The following is an 18153-nucleotide window of genomic DNA, read 5'->3' as shown; positions in this document are numbered from 1 at the left end:
TGGGTATCTAAAAAAAATAAAAATCAAAAATCCAAAAAGCTTTGATTTGGTGATTCGTAAATTTATTAGCTGAAGAATTAGAGCGTCAACTCCAGATCTTGCAATCTATTGCCATTCACAAACTCAGTTTTCAAATTAACTAACGTGACCAATCAATCAATCAATTCTTGTCTCCCTAAATTCCAAATAGATGCTGATAGTGAACTCACTGAGAAGATAAAATACACCTTTAAAAACAAAAATTAAAGAAAATGAAAATAAAAATACAACAATTATTCGATGATCATTATCGGATTCTCCTCTACTTTTCGCCGTGTAACGGTACGCCGTCGTTCTTGTTCTTTATGCATATCATGTCTACACAGAGGGCAATTAGTCTTCCGTTTTTTCCACCTCGAAATGCATCCCGAATGAAAAGTATGCGAACAGTTCAAAACTCTTGCAGCTCCATCATCATCGTCGCCGCCGCCAGCGGTGTCTATGTCTTGTAAACAGATCGAACAGACATCTCCGTCGTCTAAAACCACAACCTTCTTGAGAATCTCTTCTTCGATTCTTCTTTCAATATCTTTATGAGTTTCTACAAAAGTTACTGAATAATCGACGCCTGTTAGAATAGATCTTTCCAACGCTAATCTCTGGGTTTGCCAATTAAAATTTAGATATTGTGAATCTGATGAACAAGATGAATCGCTGAAGCGTGCTCTCTTTTTTGCGATTTCAATAACCCTATCGGCGTAATCAATCAGATCCACCATGTTTAAGGAATTTGACTTTTGAGAATAAATCTATTGATGAATTTCTTTTTCTTCTTTTATTTGATGTTGCGGCTGAGTGTGTTTTGCGGTGAGTTCTGAATCTGTTATATATACTACTTTTTGGAATACTACTGGAGGGAAAGTAACGTTTTAGCGGAATTACCGAAACGCAACGTCCTGAATAAGTTATTAGTGGTCAAATCGAATGGCCCGACGCCAATGTTAGGCCCCTCGCCGACTTAGGATTAAACCCAGTCGGTTCCAGCTTTAATATATTTTTTTTATCAGGTAGTAACATGTTTGAGATATAGGTGACGTGAGAATTTTGATGATAGCCGTCCTAGTTTCGATGAACAGGAGGTTATTTTTGTCCCAAATTATTTGATAAATTTCGTATTTTTTTACTTTTTATCCTAATTTACGTTTATGTTGGAATACGGTACTAATATAGAGAATTGTGTAGTTCTTCTGTTTTCTAGACATAGTCTTAAATACTCCTTTTTATATACTCCTTCCGTTCCAATTTAGATGATGTTGTAGAGTTTTTCAAGCAGATTAAGAAACATCAAAAAGAGTCTTTTTTTCCAAATTTTCCCATATTAATACCTTCCTAGAAATTTAAACCTCCTAATTTTTTGTTTCTGGATTCTAGTATAAATTATGAACCCCCATGTAATTCTACTTGGGATGACCAAATATCCCAAAATAATAGAGAACAAATTTAAAATCTTAAATTAGATTAATTATCTCTCACTGATAACAAAGACAATGAATGTTATGTTGTGATCTCAAAGCAAGGGTAAATCAGTGAGAATTTAGAGAATATAGGTAAATCTTATCTATTTTGGAACACAAAAAAAACCCTAAAACATCATCTAAAGTGGAACGGAGGGAGTATCATTTATTCTTTTGGTTTAAACTTTATATTGGAAATTGTTTTGAGTTTTCTCTTGACACAATTTTTTTTGTTTTAAATTGTTCAAGTAAAGAGGGAAAGCTAGGATAATCGGAAGTGATACATCCACCGATATTTCTCCCGAGTAAAAATCCCAATAGGGGATCATGTGGTCATGGGAATGCTTCTCTACATTGGGATTATAAATGGTGTTACGGTGGGTACCACTATTCTTTCAGTCGGGATTATTTATTTGGAGAAATCGTTGGTAAAACTATCATTTCGCTAAAATAATTGTGGAAAAGAATTTACTCTCTCTGTATTTTTTAATCTTCGTGCAAAATTCTATTTAGACATCTAAAATAGGACGGAGGAAGTATTATTTAAAGCAATGCATTCCGAATGTACTATTCTTTTCAAGGTAGTTATTCATAAGGTTTGAAGGTAGTAATGTAGTTGAAAAATATGTATGGGTGCAGCGACGGAACCATGGCTACATATCTTGGGGGCTAAAAACCCTTTTTTAACGAATACTCAATAAAAAAATTCGACTCAACTGTATAATAATGACAAATGCGGCAAAAATTCATGAAGTGAGCAACATGCATCGCGTTGCCTTTTTTTTTTACTTTATCACTGTAGTACGTACATTGATAAAGTACGTTATTTGGGTGATAATATCAGTGACATGAGTTTGAAACTCGTCGTACATTGATAAAGTACGTTATTTGGGTGATAATATCAGTGATCTGAGTTTGAAACTCGTCAGCACCATATTCTTTACCGATTAAAAGAAAAGGGACACATGGTAAAAAAAAAAAAGAGGTGAAAATAGAATCCTTAGTAGGTTGAGGGTTGCTGGGAGATGCCATTAAAGGGTTTGGAGTTTCATCTTCAATATCCATGATAATGCAGTTGCAGAGAAATTTTCTCTTAACCTAGCTCTAGTATACCATGTTGAATATTGGTTTAGGGTTTTGTATCTCACACGACTATGTGTAGATTTGTTTTATTGATTCATATTTATAGTAACTACATAACACAAGATGTTACAAAGACAAGAATATGTAAATGAAGGTAGCAAAAAAAATAGGAAGACTAAAAACAGAATGACAAAGAGCTACTTCAATGGTAATATGGTCAGTTTCATATGTGGCATTATGGGAAGACATCCTTAATTCTATGTGGCAACTAATTTTCCTAAATATAAGGGAGAAAAAAAAAATTTCTCCAACCCATATATCTTTTAACTTCTTCCTTACCAAGTTATCTTCTTAATTTCACAATTTATTTGATTTGATAACAGCAGAAGATATACGAAAATCTCTATTTTTCTGGCGTTAGTTGATACATATGCAAACCCACATTTCTTCTCCGGACTCCAATAAAGTAGTAGCGATTGCTCCTGCACCACCGGAAATATTGATCGCAATTGTATGGGCTTATATTCAATTACCTGCATCACAAAGAACGATTTTCTCCTGTGGTTCAATATTTTAGAACCAAAACATGAAGCTCCAGTTATATGACCATCAGATTATTCTTTCATGTTCGCATTAATTCTATTTGTGGAAACATTCGATGATACTGCTTTGACTTATGAATAAGGCTATCATTCACAATAATATAATAAAGGATCCAAAGATTTGCTTTGTACATTCAAATTTGTAAACCTTGCGATCACTTGATCATTTTTCCCATTACGAAAACTTGATTTTGTTACTGGTTTATGTGCATATACTTGATTTTAAAAGGTTTGTTTTGAAGTTACAGGTTTTGGTTGTCGCAACGGAGAAAAGCAAAAAGGGAAGAAAGGGTGAGAAGAAAAAAAAATGAGTCATGGAAACAATGGAAATGAAATCAGATTTAGCATAATCTGAACTTGACTTGATTAAAAATAAGAACTAATTAAATCTAATTATTTTTAATGAAAATTAGGATTTTTAATTACAAAAATGCTGATTAGGATGGATAGGCATCCTCTTGGTGAACCTCTAAAACAAGAGGTCGAGCAAGAGAATATCTATATAAAAACATGCCATGTCATCTACATGTTATTTTAAGAGGTTAGGATTGGAGTTGTATTTTAGGAAAAATGGAAGTGGATCCTACGTGGACGAAGATTTCTTTCCTCACACACGTTCTATTGGAGAAACTCTAACTATCTACAAGGTAAGAAGACTAAAACTTGTTACAACAACTTATATACATAGTAAGTTATCTGTTGGTATTAAGAGATTCGCATATATATTTGTATATAAGGTAGTTAGGACATATATTATGTATTAGGAAAGTTATTCATTGCGTACAAATTCCTCGCCATATTTGTAAAGGAGTTTACGCCTATTTAGACACAGGGATATCCTGTTTGTAATCAAGCTTTTGGCAATATACAAAATCTTCATATTCTTACCTTGTCGTTTGATGGCATCTGAGCCAGGTTCGACTTAACCTAATCAAAATCAGAAATCAGAAAAGTGTGCTAAAAGATTAGCATCATGACTGGAAACGAATCAAAATCTGAAGAACGGAAAGTTGATTCAACCTCACCATATTACTTACACCCTTCGGATCATCCAGGTATGTTGATCTCTCCTGTGAAGTTCAATGGTGATAATTATGAAGAATGGTCTCAATCGATGTTGAATGCCTTTCGAGCCAAACGTAAAACATGTTTTTTGGATGGAAAACTTACTGAGCCTAAGAAAAATAGTGTGTATATTGAAGATTGGTGGAGTGTTAATCCTATGTTAATTGGATGGACTCTAACATCTATTGAATCAACAATTCGGTCAAGTTTGACCTATTTTGATACTGACAAAGAGTTATGGGATGATGTGAAGCAGCATTTCTCGATTGGTAACGGACCAAGATTGATGCAGTTGTGTTCAGATCTAGCAAGATGTCGACAAGATGGACATACTGTACCAGCATATTATGGACATTTGAAAGCTCTCTGGGAAGAAATCAATGATCATGTTAAACCGCCTTTGTGCAGCTGTGGTAAGTGTACTTGTTCTCTTATTACCCAATGGAATAAGCAACGTGATGAAGAACGTATACATAAGTTTTTAATGGAGTTGGATGATTCTGTATACGGAACTATTAGATATCATATTATTTCTCAAGATCCCCTTCCAAACTTGAGTCGCGTGTATGCTCTTGTTGTTCAAGAAGAAAGACATCAAACGATTACAAAAACACGTGATGTGCATGTTGATGCTGTGGGTTTTGCGGTGCAAACTCAGAAAATATCAAAGGGTTATGATAAGAGGATGGCCTATGTTTCTACAGAGAGACCAGTTTGCAAACACTGTGAAAATTCAGGTCACGAGATGGAAAATTGTTTCCAACTGAAGGGGTATCCGGAATGGTATGAAGAGAATAAAGAGTATAACATGGGACGAGGAAGAGGATGAGGACGTGGTTACCAAGGGAAAAATATTGGTCGTGGAAAGTCGTCACCTGCTGTAGATAATGTTGCACTCACGAATACTAATTCGAGTGGAGCCTCTATTTCATTGCAGGATCGTCTAGGTCTTGCTAATACCCTTACTGATGCCCAATGGGAATCCATTGTTGGAATGTTTAAAAACTTGAATATTGATGGTTTGAAAGAGAAGCTGTCAGGTAAGTGGATACTTGATACAGGGGCTTCCACGCATATGACGGGAAGTAAAGATTTTTTTAAAACATGTCACGTTGGTCTCTCTTCCATAAAACTTCTGAATGGCACATACTCGATTTCTCCAAGTAAAGGCACTGTGGTGCTTGGAGATAACATGAGATTATATCGTGTTTTATATGTTCCTGATCTTCATTGCAACTTGATTTCGTTAGCATGTTTGATTAAGGATTTAAAATGTATTTTCACTTTGACTGATAAGTTGTGTGTGATACAGGACCGTACTACGAGGACGCTGATTGGTGTGGGTGAGGAACGAGATGGGGTCTATATCTTCCACAACGGAGCGCAGATTATGGCTAATCCAGTTACCACCGGTGAAGATTATTATTTGTGGCATAGGCGTTTAGGGCATCCTTCTAATAAGATTGTTTCTTTGCTTCCGGGTATGAATAAAGATGATTGTCTGAAGTTTCTCAATGAACCATGTGATACTTGTTTTAAAGCTAAACAAACTCGTTCAAGTTTTTCTGTTAGTGAGAATAAAGCTAATGATATCTTCAGTTTAATTCATTGTGATGTATGGGGCGCATATCGTACTTCGTCTTCTTGTGGTGCACACTATTTTCTTACTATTGCTGATGATTATTCACGATGTGTTTGGGTTTATTTAATGACACATAAAACTAAGGTGGTGCATATTTTTAAGTATTTTTGTGCTATGGATAAGACACAATTTGATAAACTAGTTAAGCAAGTTCGCAGTGATAATGGAACTGAATTTCGTCCACTAATTCCATTTTTTGCTGAACAAGGGATAGAATTTCAAACTTCATGTGTGGATACACCACAACAAAATGGGAGAGTAGAAAGCAAACATCGTCATATATTAAATGTGGCGCGTGCTCCACGATTTCAAGCGAATTTACCTCTTCGTTTTTGGGGTGAGTGTATCCTAAGTGCCGCTTATATTATTAATCGTACACCTAGTATATTACTTAATGGGAAAAATCCATATGAATTGTTACATAAGAAATCTCCTATTTATACTCATGTTAGAGTATTTGGTTGCTTGTGCTATGCAAGTTTTGTGCCTCGTGATCGAAACAAGTTTAATCCACGAAGTCGACGTTGTATATTTGTCGGATATCCTTATGGAAAAAAGGGTTGGCGGTTATTTGATTTAGAAAGTAAACAATTCTTTGTATCATGTGATGTAGTTTTCTTTGAAAATAAATTCCCGTATGCATCCGATTATTAAGTTGATAACACTAAATATTGTCAAGATGACAGGATAGTATCTCCTAATGATCAGTCAGATATGTGGTTGTCTGACACAACTGAGACAAGGAAGAATATAATAGATGGGAATTCTACTGAGTCATGGAATATGCCAGGTGGAGCTTCAACTGGTACAGGCAGGGTCTCTTTAACTGCAGACAAGCCTGCACAGCATGTGGACTGTTCAGGCGGCAAAGTTAATGGTTCTCAGCGACTTGATAAGTCATTGTATGTGGCAGACACTACTGCACAACGTGTACCAACAGGAAGGGTCTCGTTCACTGCAGACAAGCCTACACAACATGAGGACAGTTAAGGCAAAGTTAATGATTCGCAGCGACTTGATAAGTCAATGTCTGTGACAAATACTACTGCACAGCGTGTCCCAGGGAAGAAGACAGACGTATTTAATAAGTCACATTCCAGGACAGCAAGAGACAAACGACACAAGGACAAGTCAGTGTATGTTGCCGACAGGACTGCTCAGCGTGTTACAGCACAGCATGTAGGTGTGATTGCTGATTCACAGCACATGATGAGCAGAAATACACAGCAAATGGACAAGTCACAGTCTGCGACTGACAGGACTGTGCTGTCTGAAGAGGACAAGAATTATGACATAGATGTTTCATGTGATGACTCACAGCACATGCCAGATATTTTGGGAGAGATTTTTGTTTCACCTGCAGATCAGGAGTATGTGAAAGATGGGAATAATGTGAACAGTGATGATAATTCTGGGAATTCTGACAATACTTTATTAATAGGGGCTTTACCTACTGCAGACAGTGACGCGGTAATTAGTGATTCTTCTGGCACACCTATTCGACGAAGTTTCCGTTCCCGGGTTCCCAATACTCGACTCAGTGATTATGTATGCAATACTGTCGAAAAAATAGACCCCATCTTCTCCGCCCCTCACTCGTCAATGTCTTCAGGTACGCCTTATCCCATAACTAATTATGTCTCGTGTGATAATTTTTCTGCTAATCATACTCAGTTTTTGGCGGCTATTACTACCCTTAAGGAGCCAACCAGCTATGCTGAAGCTGTGAAACTTCCATGTTTGCGCGTCGATATGTCTGAAGAAATTGATGCTCTTGATAAAAATGGCACATTATATATTACTGATCTCCCGCCGGGTAAAAAGGCTATTGGATGTAAATGGATTTATAAAATTACATATAACTCTGATGGAAGTGTTGAAAGGTTTAAAGCTAGACTAGTTGTTCTTGGTAATAGATAGGTTGAAGGGGTTGATTACCATGAAACCTTTGCTCCAGTCGCCAAAATGGTTTCGGTTAGAACTTTTCTGGCAGTCGCAGTTGCTAGAGACTGGGAGTTACATCAAATGGATGTTCACAATGCCTTTGTACATGGGGATCTTGATGAGGAAGTTTACATGCAACTTCTTCCAGGATATTCGACTACTACTTCGGGTAAAGTATGTCGCCTTCATAAATATTTATATGGTCTTCGTCAAGCACCACGTAATTGGTTTGTTAAACTTGCAAGTGCTCTTAAGACTTTTGGATTTATACAGTCTTATGCTGACTACTCTCTATTTACACTACGACGAGGTAAGAATTCTATTAATGTACTTGTGTATGTTGATGATTTGATTATTGTTGGGAATAATTCCGCTGCTATTGCTACTTTTAAGACATACTTAATTCGGTGCTTTCATATGAAAGATTTGGGTCATCTTAAGTATTTCTTGGGTATTGAGATATCTCGAGGTACCGATGGTTTATTTTTATCTCAACGAAAATATACTTTGGATATACTTTCTGAAACTGGACTTCTTGGAGCCAAACCAGTCACTTCACCTATTGATCAACATCATCGTTTGGCTCTTGATGACGGACCTTTGTATTCAGATTCATCTTAGTATCGTCGACTTATTGGCCGTTTGATTTATTTGACCATTACGCGTCCTGAGTTGTGTTATTCGGTGCACGTTTTGGCTCAGTTCATGAAATCTCCTCGGGTTGCACATTGGGAAGCTTCTCTTCGAGTTCTTCGTTATCTTAAGAATCATACGGGTCAAGGAATTGTATTACGTAAGGATAGTGCTCTTCAGCTTATTGCTTATTGTGACTCTGATTGGGCCTCCTGCCCCCTTAGTCGACGTTCTCTTATCAGTTATTTGATATTTTTGGGAGGCTCACATATATCTTGGAAGACAAAGAAGCAGCACATTGTATCGCGTTCTTCGGCTGAAGCTGAGTACCGTTCTATGGCTTATACTTGTACTGAGCTTACTTGGCTTAAGGCGTTATTGAAATCTCTCGGTGTGTCTCACTCTCAGCCTATGCATCTTTACTGTGACAGTCAATCTGCTCTACATATTGCTGCCAATCCTGTTTTTCATGAGCGCACCAAACACATTGAGATCGATTGTCATTATGTATGAGATCTAAATCAATCTGGTGCTATTGTCACTTCCCATGTTCGCACCACTGCTCAGCTTGCAGATATCTTCACCAAAGCACTTGGACGTCCTCAGTTTGAGATTCTTCTTCGCAAGTTGGGGCATTCGTGATCTCCATGCTCCAACTTGAGGGGGAGTATTAAGAGATTCGCATATATATTTGTATATAAGGTAGTTAGGAGATATATTCTGTATTGGGAAAGTTATACATTGCGTACAAATTCCTCACCATATTTGTAAAGGAGTTTACACCTATTTAGACACATGGATATCTTGTTTGTAATCAAGCTTTTGGCAATATACAAAATCTTCATATTCTTACCTTGTCGTTTCAGTTGGCCATGTAAGCTTAATACCGAAGGGTACTATTTTTCCAATATAAAACAATACTAGACCCCCACGGAGCCAGTAGCATTTGCAGCCATGAATGGATTGCTTGTTCTATCATCCTCGATGTGTTGCAGTCACTAGAGATAATGACATTTGATATTCTCATTTCTGATAGGAGATAAATTCTCATCTTCCAAAAAAAAAAACTAAAACAAATTTACATTAATTGTAAAATTTAATTCAGGATCCAGTCTAATTTGAGGCATCCTGGAGACAGCTTTGCATAAGGATTCAGGGGATGCACTTTTGCAAGACCCCTTGGTTAAAAAATACTATCTTGTTTATTTTGGTTAGGGTTGAACATGGTTTCGGTTTTCCGCCGGAACCGGACCGAACATAAACCGATTAGGAAGAAACCGAACCAAACCATTTAATGGATTGCTTATGTTAAAAAAAATTTGGAAACAGACATTTCTGGTTCGGTTTTGGTTTGACCTGAAAACCAAACCAAAAATCAATGGAAAACCGATAAGTATAGGCCTTTGATTAAAATCAGATAGATTTAATCTACCCCATCCATCTCACTCTTTGTAAACCTAAGTTCTTCCCTTACCCCGGACGAGTTCATTTTTTCTGTTCTTCTTTTCTTCGTCTCCAGTCGGCATTCGCCATAATCTTCAACTGAGTTATGAATTTGGAGCATGTAGAACTTGGAGTTTATGTATTTTGAATCTGTCATGTTTATGTTTTGAACTATGCTTATAAACTTGAGTTATGAACTACGTTTGTATGTTAATTACATTCTGCAGGTAGGTTAAAAAATTCAATTGTTATTCTTTTAAAAGATTTGAACTGTCAGTTTCAGAAAACTGTCAACAGTCGGTTTTACATTAACCCAATGGAACAAACCGAAACCGGATAAAACCATTGAGAAACCGAACCAATGATTAATGGATTGGTTTGGTTTAGATTTTTAAAAACCAATAGTATTGGTTTCGGTTTTGATTTGGCTGAAAACCGAACCAAAACCGACCATAAACAACCCTAATTTTGGTAGGGCATGGTCATGATGTTATTTGAGGCTTGTGAGCATGTGTATCTAGACCTGAAAGGACAAAAAGGAGCCGGAAGCTGTTGTCCGTAAGTTATTGCAGCAGTCGGCGAAAAACAACGGACAACCACTTGACGACATGTCTTTAAGTTTTTGTCTAGTAATAGAACGCAAAATTTTTAATAATAATACACTTTTATTAATGACTTTGTGGTTTCATTATCCTAGCCACTTGGTCGAAATCATGTTTTCTCCTCCGATCATAGCGTATTGTCAACCATTCATTTCTCTAGCAACTCATTATTAGATTTCTTAATCACCGGTGATTAAGATGTGCCAGGGCGCGCAGCCATCCACCCTATCATGACCTCATTTGATTAAGTAAAGTTAAAGTTAAAGTAATCCACTAATCAATTAAGAACCGATCTTATTTCACTAAATTCCAACTCTATCTTATTTGAAGTGGGTGAACACATTGATTTAGAGATACAAGTACACTTTTTGGGCTGTCCTTTACTTTTTGCGGTTTAACAGTACAACGTTGTTGTTTTTGTTTATGCATGTCATGTCTACAGGGAAGACAACTTGTTAAGGATCGAGCAAAAGAGAGGAAAGCATAAACGCGAAAGCATAAAAGACTACATTGATAATAATTTTGATGTGTCTTTCTCATTAATTGCTCAGGCTATTTATACAATCACAAGACTTGGTTCTTACGACACAAGACTTGATTCTCAAGATACTCAATTCCTAATATAATTCTCGCAATTTAATATGCGTATCTCCTAAATATAGACTCTCTTATATTATTTCCTATTACCCTCCCTCAAGATGGAGCATGTAGATCACGAATGCCCATCTTGGACAAAAGAAATTTAAACTAAGCTTTCACAAATATCTTTGTGAAAAATTCTGCCAATTTCGGTTCTCGTCGTAGTTTAAGGACGTATCGGTCCTCGTCTTCGTAGTTTAGGGACATTACGGTCCTCTTCATAGTTTCAGGACATTTCGTTCCTCTTCGTAGTTTCAGGACGTTACGGTCCCCTTCGTAGTTTAAGGACATCTCGGTCCCATCTTCGTAGTTTAGGACATCTCGGTCCTCTTCGGAAGTTTAAGGACATTACGGTCCCAATCATAATTTTAGGACATTGCAGTCCCAATGGAAGTTTAAGGACATTCCGGTCCCAATCGTAGTTTTTGGACATTGCGGTCCCCTTCGTGACATTCTCCATGATCTGTTAGATCACAAACATATCGTATGCGTTGCTATGCAATAATAATCTTCATAATGTTTCCTTAATCTTCATAATGTTTCCTTCGCACAACCTTGTTGGCGTCTTTTCTGTTTCTTCTTCTTTTCTCGCTATTAAATAAAATCCAGACCTTGTCGATCTCCTACATCTGCAGCGAACTATTAACTCAAGCCATCTTCACAGCTTCTCATTCTTCACTATCTCTGTCTTATTATTGCCATCGATCATTATCACACTTTTTTTTCTTCGAAACCACCATAAACTCAAGCCTATCCTCTATGTTCTAAATCTTACCAAATCTCTTTGTGTTATTCTCAACTTCAAGAATACATCTTGACCCAACTCTTCTTACGTTCCCAGTAGACCCATGATTCACCATCAAAATATACCACATACCATCAGCATTCGATCACTAACACACAACAGCATAAGAGTACGAGCTTCTCCTCTTCTCATCAAAACAAAACGCAACTTCGGTTATCACCATGACTTTGTGTAATTTTTTTTTTTTTTAATCTTCGTTTTCTTATTGGAATTTTGCAAAACTCTTTATCAAAACATCCGACTTCTCTTCCTCTCCTCTCTCCCTCTCACCTTGCTCTGATACCATGTTAAGGATCGAGCAAGAGAGGGGAGAGCATAAACGCGGAAGCATAAAAGACTACATTGATAATAATCTTGGTGTGTCTTTCTCATTAATTCCTCAGGTTATTTATACAATCACAAGACTTGGTTCTTACGACACAAGACTTGATTCTCAAGATACTCAATTCCTAATATAATTCTTGCAACTTAATATGCGTATCTCCTAAATATAGACTCTCTTATATTATTTCCTATTACCCTCCCTCAAGATGGAGCATGTAGATCACGAATGCCCATCTTGGACAAAAGAAATTTAAACTAAGCTTTCACAAATATCTTTGTGAAAAATTCTGCCAATTTTGGTTCTCGTCGTAGTTTAAGGACGTATCGGTCCTCGTCTTCGTAGTTTAGGGACATTACGGTCCTCTTCATAGTTTCAGGACATTTCGTTCCTCTTCGTAGTTTCAGGACGTTACGGTCCCCTTCGTAGTTTAAGGACATCTCGGTCCCATCTTCGTAGTTTAGGACATCTCGGTCCTCTTCGGAAGTTTAAGGACATTACGGTCCCAATCATAATTTTAGGACATTGCGGTCCCAATGGAAGTTTAAGGACATTCCGGTCCCAATCGTAGTTTTTGGACATTGCGGTCCCCTTCGTGACATTCTCCATGATCTGTTAGATCACAAACATATCGTATGCGTTGCTATGCAATAATAATCTTCATAATGTTTCCTTAATCTTCATAATGTTTCCTTCGCACAACCTTGTTGGCGTCTTTTCTGTTTCTTCTTCTTTTCTCGCTATTAAATAAAATCCAGACCTTGTCGATCTCCTACATCTGCAGCGAACTATTAACTCAAGCCATCTTCACAGCTTCTCATTCTTCACTATCTCTGTCTTATTATTGCCATCGATCATTATCACACTTTTTTTTCTTCGAAACCACCATAAACTCAAGCCTATCCTCTATGTTCTAAATCTTACCAAATCTCTTTGTGTTATTCTCAACTTCAAGAATACATCTTGACCCAACTCTTCTTACGTTCCCAGTAGACCCATGATTCACCATCAAAATATGCCACATACCATCAGCATTCGATCACTAACACACAACAGCATAAGAGTACGAGCTTCTCCTCTTCTCATCAAAACAAAACGCAACTTCGGTTATCACCATGACTTTGTGTAATTTTTTTTTTTTTAATCTTCGTTTTCTTATTGGAATTTTGCAAAACTCTTTATCAAAACATCCGACTTCTCTTCCTCTCCTCTCTCCCTCTCACCTTGCTCTGATACCATGTTAAGGATCGAGCAAGAGAGGGGAGAGCATAAACGCGGAAGCATAAAAGACTACATTGATAATAATCTTGGTGTGTCTTTCTCATTAATTCCTCAGGTTATTTATACAATCACAAGACTTGGTTCTTACGACACAAGACTTGATTCTCAAGATACTCAATTCCTAATATAATTCTTGCAACTTAATATGCGTATCTCCTAAATATAGACTCTCTTATATTATTTCCTATTACAACTAGTCTTTTGTCTCCTCCGCTTAGAAACACATCTCAAACGGAAAAATACGCGAACAACTGAAACTTTTCGCATCTTTGCAGACCAAAATTGTTTACCTAAATTCCTTGTATGCTCTAATCAATCATACACAAGCGGTAGAGATCATATCGACAGCTGATACTCGCTTCCGAAATTGAAGGACTTTGATTCTTTTTAGATGGCCATTCTTACAGTAAATTAGTCAGGTGCTCTAGAAGTCCTGGATGCACTGGCTCGTAGGAAAAATAATCGTCTGCTACGAGGTGGTATACACATAGATAAATTTTGTCTATGCTCTGTTTCTTTTGGTACCTGATTGCCGCGCTGAATCTCATTGCTAGATGATAGACGCATTTATGTGTCTAATATATCTCAATTGTATATAGTGTTAGCACCCATTTTTGTACTTATTTGATTATTTTATATATTTGTAGGTGTTTTCAGAAGAATAAGGATTTGCGGCGAAATTGGCTGAAAATGCGGCGTTTGAACCTCCGTTGATAGAGTGCCGGAAGCGCCCCAGAAGTGTACCGGAAGTACCCCAGAAATACCCCGGAGGAACCCCGAAAAAAAGTGCGGAAAATGCCCCAGAGGAAACTTGCTATATGGACCCTTGATTTTGGATAAGGGGTAACCTAATTACTAAGGGGTGACCCATTTCCAAGCAGCTGCTAAAGGGACACCAGGTCTGGTTAAGGGGACACCACATTCAAAGTTCAAATAATGGAATTTGGCGGGAAAACTAAGTTCACGTCTGATAATTCTCTGTTGGATTTCTGGGCAGTAATAAACAGATGAGAGAAAGTTTTATCAAGAAGTTTGGGAAAGTTTAGAGACCACAGAGACGCAGCAGAGAGGCTGGAAGACGAAGAACAGGAAGCTGCAGGAAAGCTTCCTGCTGCTGCTCGGGAGGAGGAAGACGAAGAACGGACCCTCCAGGACCGTCGTTCTTCAACAGTGCTAGCAGCAGTACACCTTCGTCGTTCTTCAACAGCAGAACACCAGCGTCGCTTATCAACAGCAGCGCTAAGGTATCGTTCTTTTATGGACGCTTAAAGAGGGTCGTAGTTTCACTGTATTATATTTTTCACTCTTTTAATCATATTTTGAGCATCAAGTATGTATTTTGAGAACATGATTATCATGAGTAGCTAAACCCCAATACTGGGATGATGGAGGAAGTTGTTTTTCAGCCATGTGGTTATTTAAATAATTCTTAATTCACTTTTTGCACCGATTTTAATTGATTTATGATTTCAATTAATTACTTGTGATTTTGTTTGATGGAACATGCTTAGTCCTAGGGATTCTTGATGTGCCATGCTTATAATATACAAGTAATATTTTATGGAATCTAATTTGGCAAAGATAGAGTTAATACTTGTTTTATTTTGAGCTATAATCGCCTAGGATTATTTTCTGAGCCACTTGAATATGAAACACATTGGAATCCTGAGTCCTGGTTCCTCTTGATCTTGTGACAATTTTGTACATATTTTTGTTTTTAAATCTATTCAAGTCCGAGCAACGAATCCGTATTTACCGCAATCTTAATATTACAACAAAATGGCGCCGCCCGGGGACTTGTATATAGATTTGTTTTTAGGTTTAATTTTTTATTTTTTTATATTATTTGTTCCTTTTTACGTTTCTTTTTGTGTCTTTGATTTACAGGTTCGAAGTGGAATACTAAGGACTTGGGAACAAAAAGCTTAAAGCTAAAAGCTAAAAGCTAAAAGAGAAGAAAAAAAGACATAATTTTTTTTTTTAGGATTTAATTTTTATTATTTTATTATTTTTTTTTTTTGTATATAGCTTTTATTATTTTTTTTTAGAATTTGTAAATAGGCTTTATTTTTCATAATTTTTGTAATTTTGGACTTTTTATTTGGACTTTATTCTGGACTTTGGACATTATTTTTAAAAACCCTACGGAAGGGTTATAAATTAAAAAAAAATTAAATACAAACTGTTTGCAGGGAAGGACGACGATTACTATATCGTCTCGGCCCCTCGGGTTCGCACACGTCATAGGAGTCGTGGCCCGAGTCGACGACAACGGTTCATCGCCCGTCTGGTACGGGAGGTAAGTCCAATCGAAACACCCGCGAATCTCCTGCAAGCGGGTTACTGTCTGCCTTAAGGTGATAATTGTTTGAGGACGAACCGGACTGTTTTATTTTCCTAGTAAAGGGCAAGGCCTGGCCTAAACAAGATAAGGACTCGGATTTCATCACCGTTTCCTTCTTGCCCGCCTTAGGAAAACGAAACCAAACGCGAACCTAAGCCTAAAATTTTGAATAGAACGAGACCAATAGGGTAACGAGCTTAATAGGAAACTCGTTCGAAAAATATTGGTTGCTCTTTAAGCACATTTCAAAGTTCATGATGGTTTCTGTGAGTTGAATGCGTGACTGCGCCGCCTTGTGATAGCGGTGAGGCCTTGGGTATCAAAGCTCCACTGAGCTTCCCTCGCCTCGATTCAACTTACATTAGCTCGGATTGATTCCAGAGGGGTGTGCTCAAATTGTAACGAATTCCTTTTCGAAGGAATAGAAGCTGGTCTAGAAAACAATCTAAGTGGAGCCATCATGCTTTTTGTTTGCTAGAAATTTATAGGTTTGTTTGGTCGAGTCGGCCTTGTTTGTGATTGTGTAGAATTCCCCTGCAATTAAGAATGTCGAACTGGTATGATAGAAGCCAATACAATGAATATCGACCTGAATTTGAATATGGACATCATCAGTATTATGACCATAGTGAGAATAGTGGTTGGGGACGCCAACCTTTTCAAGGTTATGGTTCATACCATGGTGATCCCAATTACTATCCGCACGCGCATCAGTCATACGAGCAAGAAGATTATAGTACTAGTTCTTCGTCTCTAGAGGATACAATCAAACTATTGAAAAGTAGTCCTTATTATGATCCTTCAGTTCCTATTCCTTCTCTAGAAGAGACTCTTAGGAATTTAGCTGAGTCATCACGTCAGTTAGCTGAATCGACGTATAAATTAGATGAGGTGAATAACGTAGATATGGACGAAAGAACTGCAACAACAACTGAATCTGTAGAAGATATCCTCAATAGATTAACTCAAAACTTAGATCCTACACTAAGGGAACTTTCTTTGGAAGAGACCCTTGAGAGGATAGCTGAGTCGACACGTAGACTTGAGTTAGAGACGAACGAAAGTATTGCTCGAAATAACTTGAATTGCCAATATAGTGTATCCAATAATACCCTTGAGAATGAAGATACTTTTTCACATAATCAAGATAACGAGGTTATAATTGGTAACACTACTTATTTAGATAAGGTTCAATCATCTTCGTACTATTATGATGATGAGGATAGTAGTGATGAAGAATCTGAAATATGTAGGCATAGTAATCAGGAATCTAGTAATCCAATTGAGCTTTATAATGATTATATTATTTCTAGTTCAAATCCAAATAATTATTATGATTATTCACCTATTCAAAAGGACGAGGATTTGATTAGGGATTCCACCGTTTTAGACGATGTAGTATGTCCTGTTTACGAATCCGATAAAGGTTTAGAGGAACCGGTTTATCTTGAGACTACTGTTTTCGAGTCGAACGATTTAGAAACTGTAATCGATGATGGTTTCGAGGAACGGTTTTACCCTGAGAATACTGTTTCAGAGTCGTACGATTTAGAAACAATAGTCTTAGATGAACTCGTAGAGATTAATGAGGATACACTGCAATATTACAACTTAGAAGAATCAATTGCCCATTTTCAGGAATCTGATGACCTAGAAATTAGGGAGATTGTGGCTAGTCTAACTAGAGACACTGAAAACTCTAAGTTTGGGGGTGATTATCACTTTCCTAGTGCTTTACCTTTAACTCTCAGAAAGTCCCCTCACATAGGACGTGATATCCATGCCTCAACCATCTTACAAGATTATCTTCATACTAGGTTTCCCGAACCTAATGATGTCATGAAAAAAGTTCAGTCGTTAGAAACCCATACTCTGGTTGATGTGGTTTGCCCAGGCTATGATACCCAGATTGACTTTGTTTTCCCACCAAATAGTTTTCTTCCAATTGTGGGAACGTATAGATTTCAAATGTGTTACTTATTAAGTTCTGAGACTAAGCCTAAGTACTTTAGGAAATTAGAATCGACACATTTGTTTCAGAATGACCACTACTCTGACTGTGGTCAACTATGTAAGTCATACCTAATTGACTTAGAGGATCCTAAATTATTTAGGTTATTTTGTGATTCCAGGTTCTTATCTGAGTTTTTCCAGACTCTAGGACCTAATAATTTGAATCCTACCTATGAGGAAATGCATCCGAGGAAAATAGTCTATTTAGACCCCTTCATAGAACCTGAACCTGAACCGCAATT

General features: G+C 37.2%; 1 protein-coding gene across 1 annotated transcript; it reads right to left on the bottom strand.

Moving 5' to 3' along the window:
• Positions 1-272: 272 nt before the first annotated feature.
• On the bottom strand, positions 273-758 carry LOC113316494 (E3 ubiquitin-protein ligase RNF181 homolog). The gene has a single exon (XM_026564662.1). The coding sequence runs from the start codon at positions 756-758 to the stop codon at positions 273-275; it is 486 nt and encodes a 161-aa protein (XP_026420447.1).
• Positions 759-18153: the final 17395 nt, after the last annotated feature.

Source organism: Papaver somniferum, chromosome 10, assembly GCF_003573695.1.
Source record: "Papaver somniferum cultivar HN1 chromosome 10, ASM357369v1, whole genome shotgun sequence".
Lineage (NCBI taxonomy): Eukaryota > Viridiplantae > Streptophyta > Magnoliopsida > Ranunculales > Papaveraceae > Papaver > Papaver somniferum.
The sequence above is the reverse complement of the archived record's forward strand: the minus strand, read 5'-3'. Positions and strand labels throughout refer to the sequence as shown.

Coding starts and splice junctions, on each gene's coding strand:
- LOC113316494 (XM_026564662.1), bottom strand. CDS start 758: ATGGTGGATCTGATTGATTACGCCGATAGGGTTATTGAAATCGCAAAA.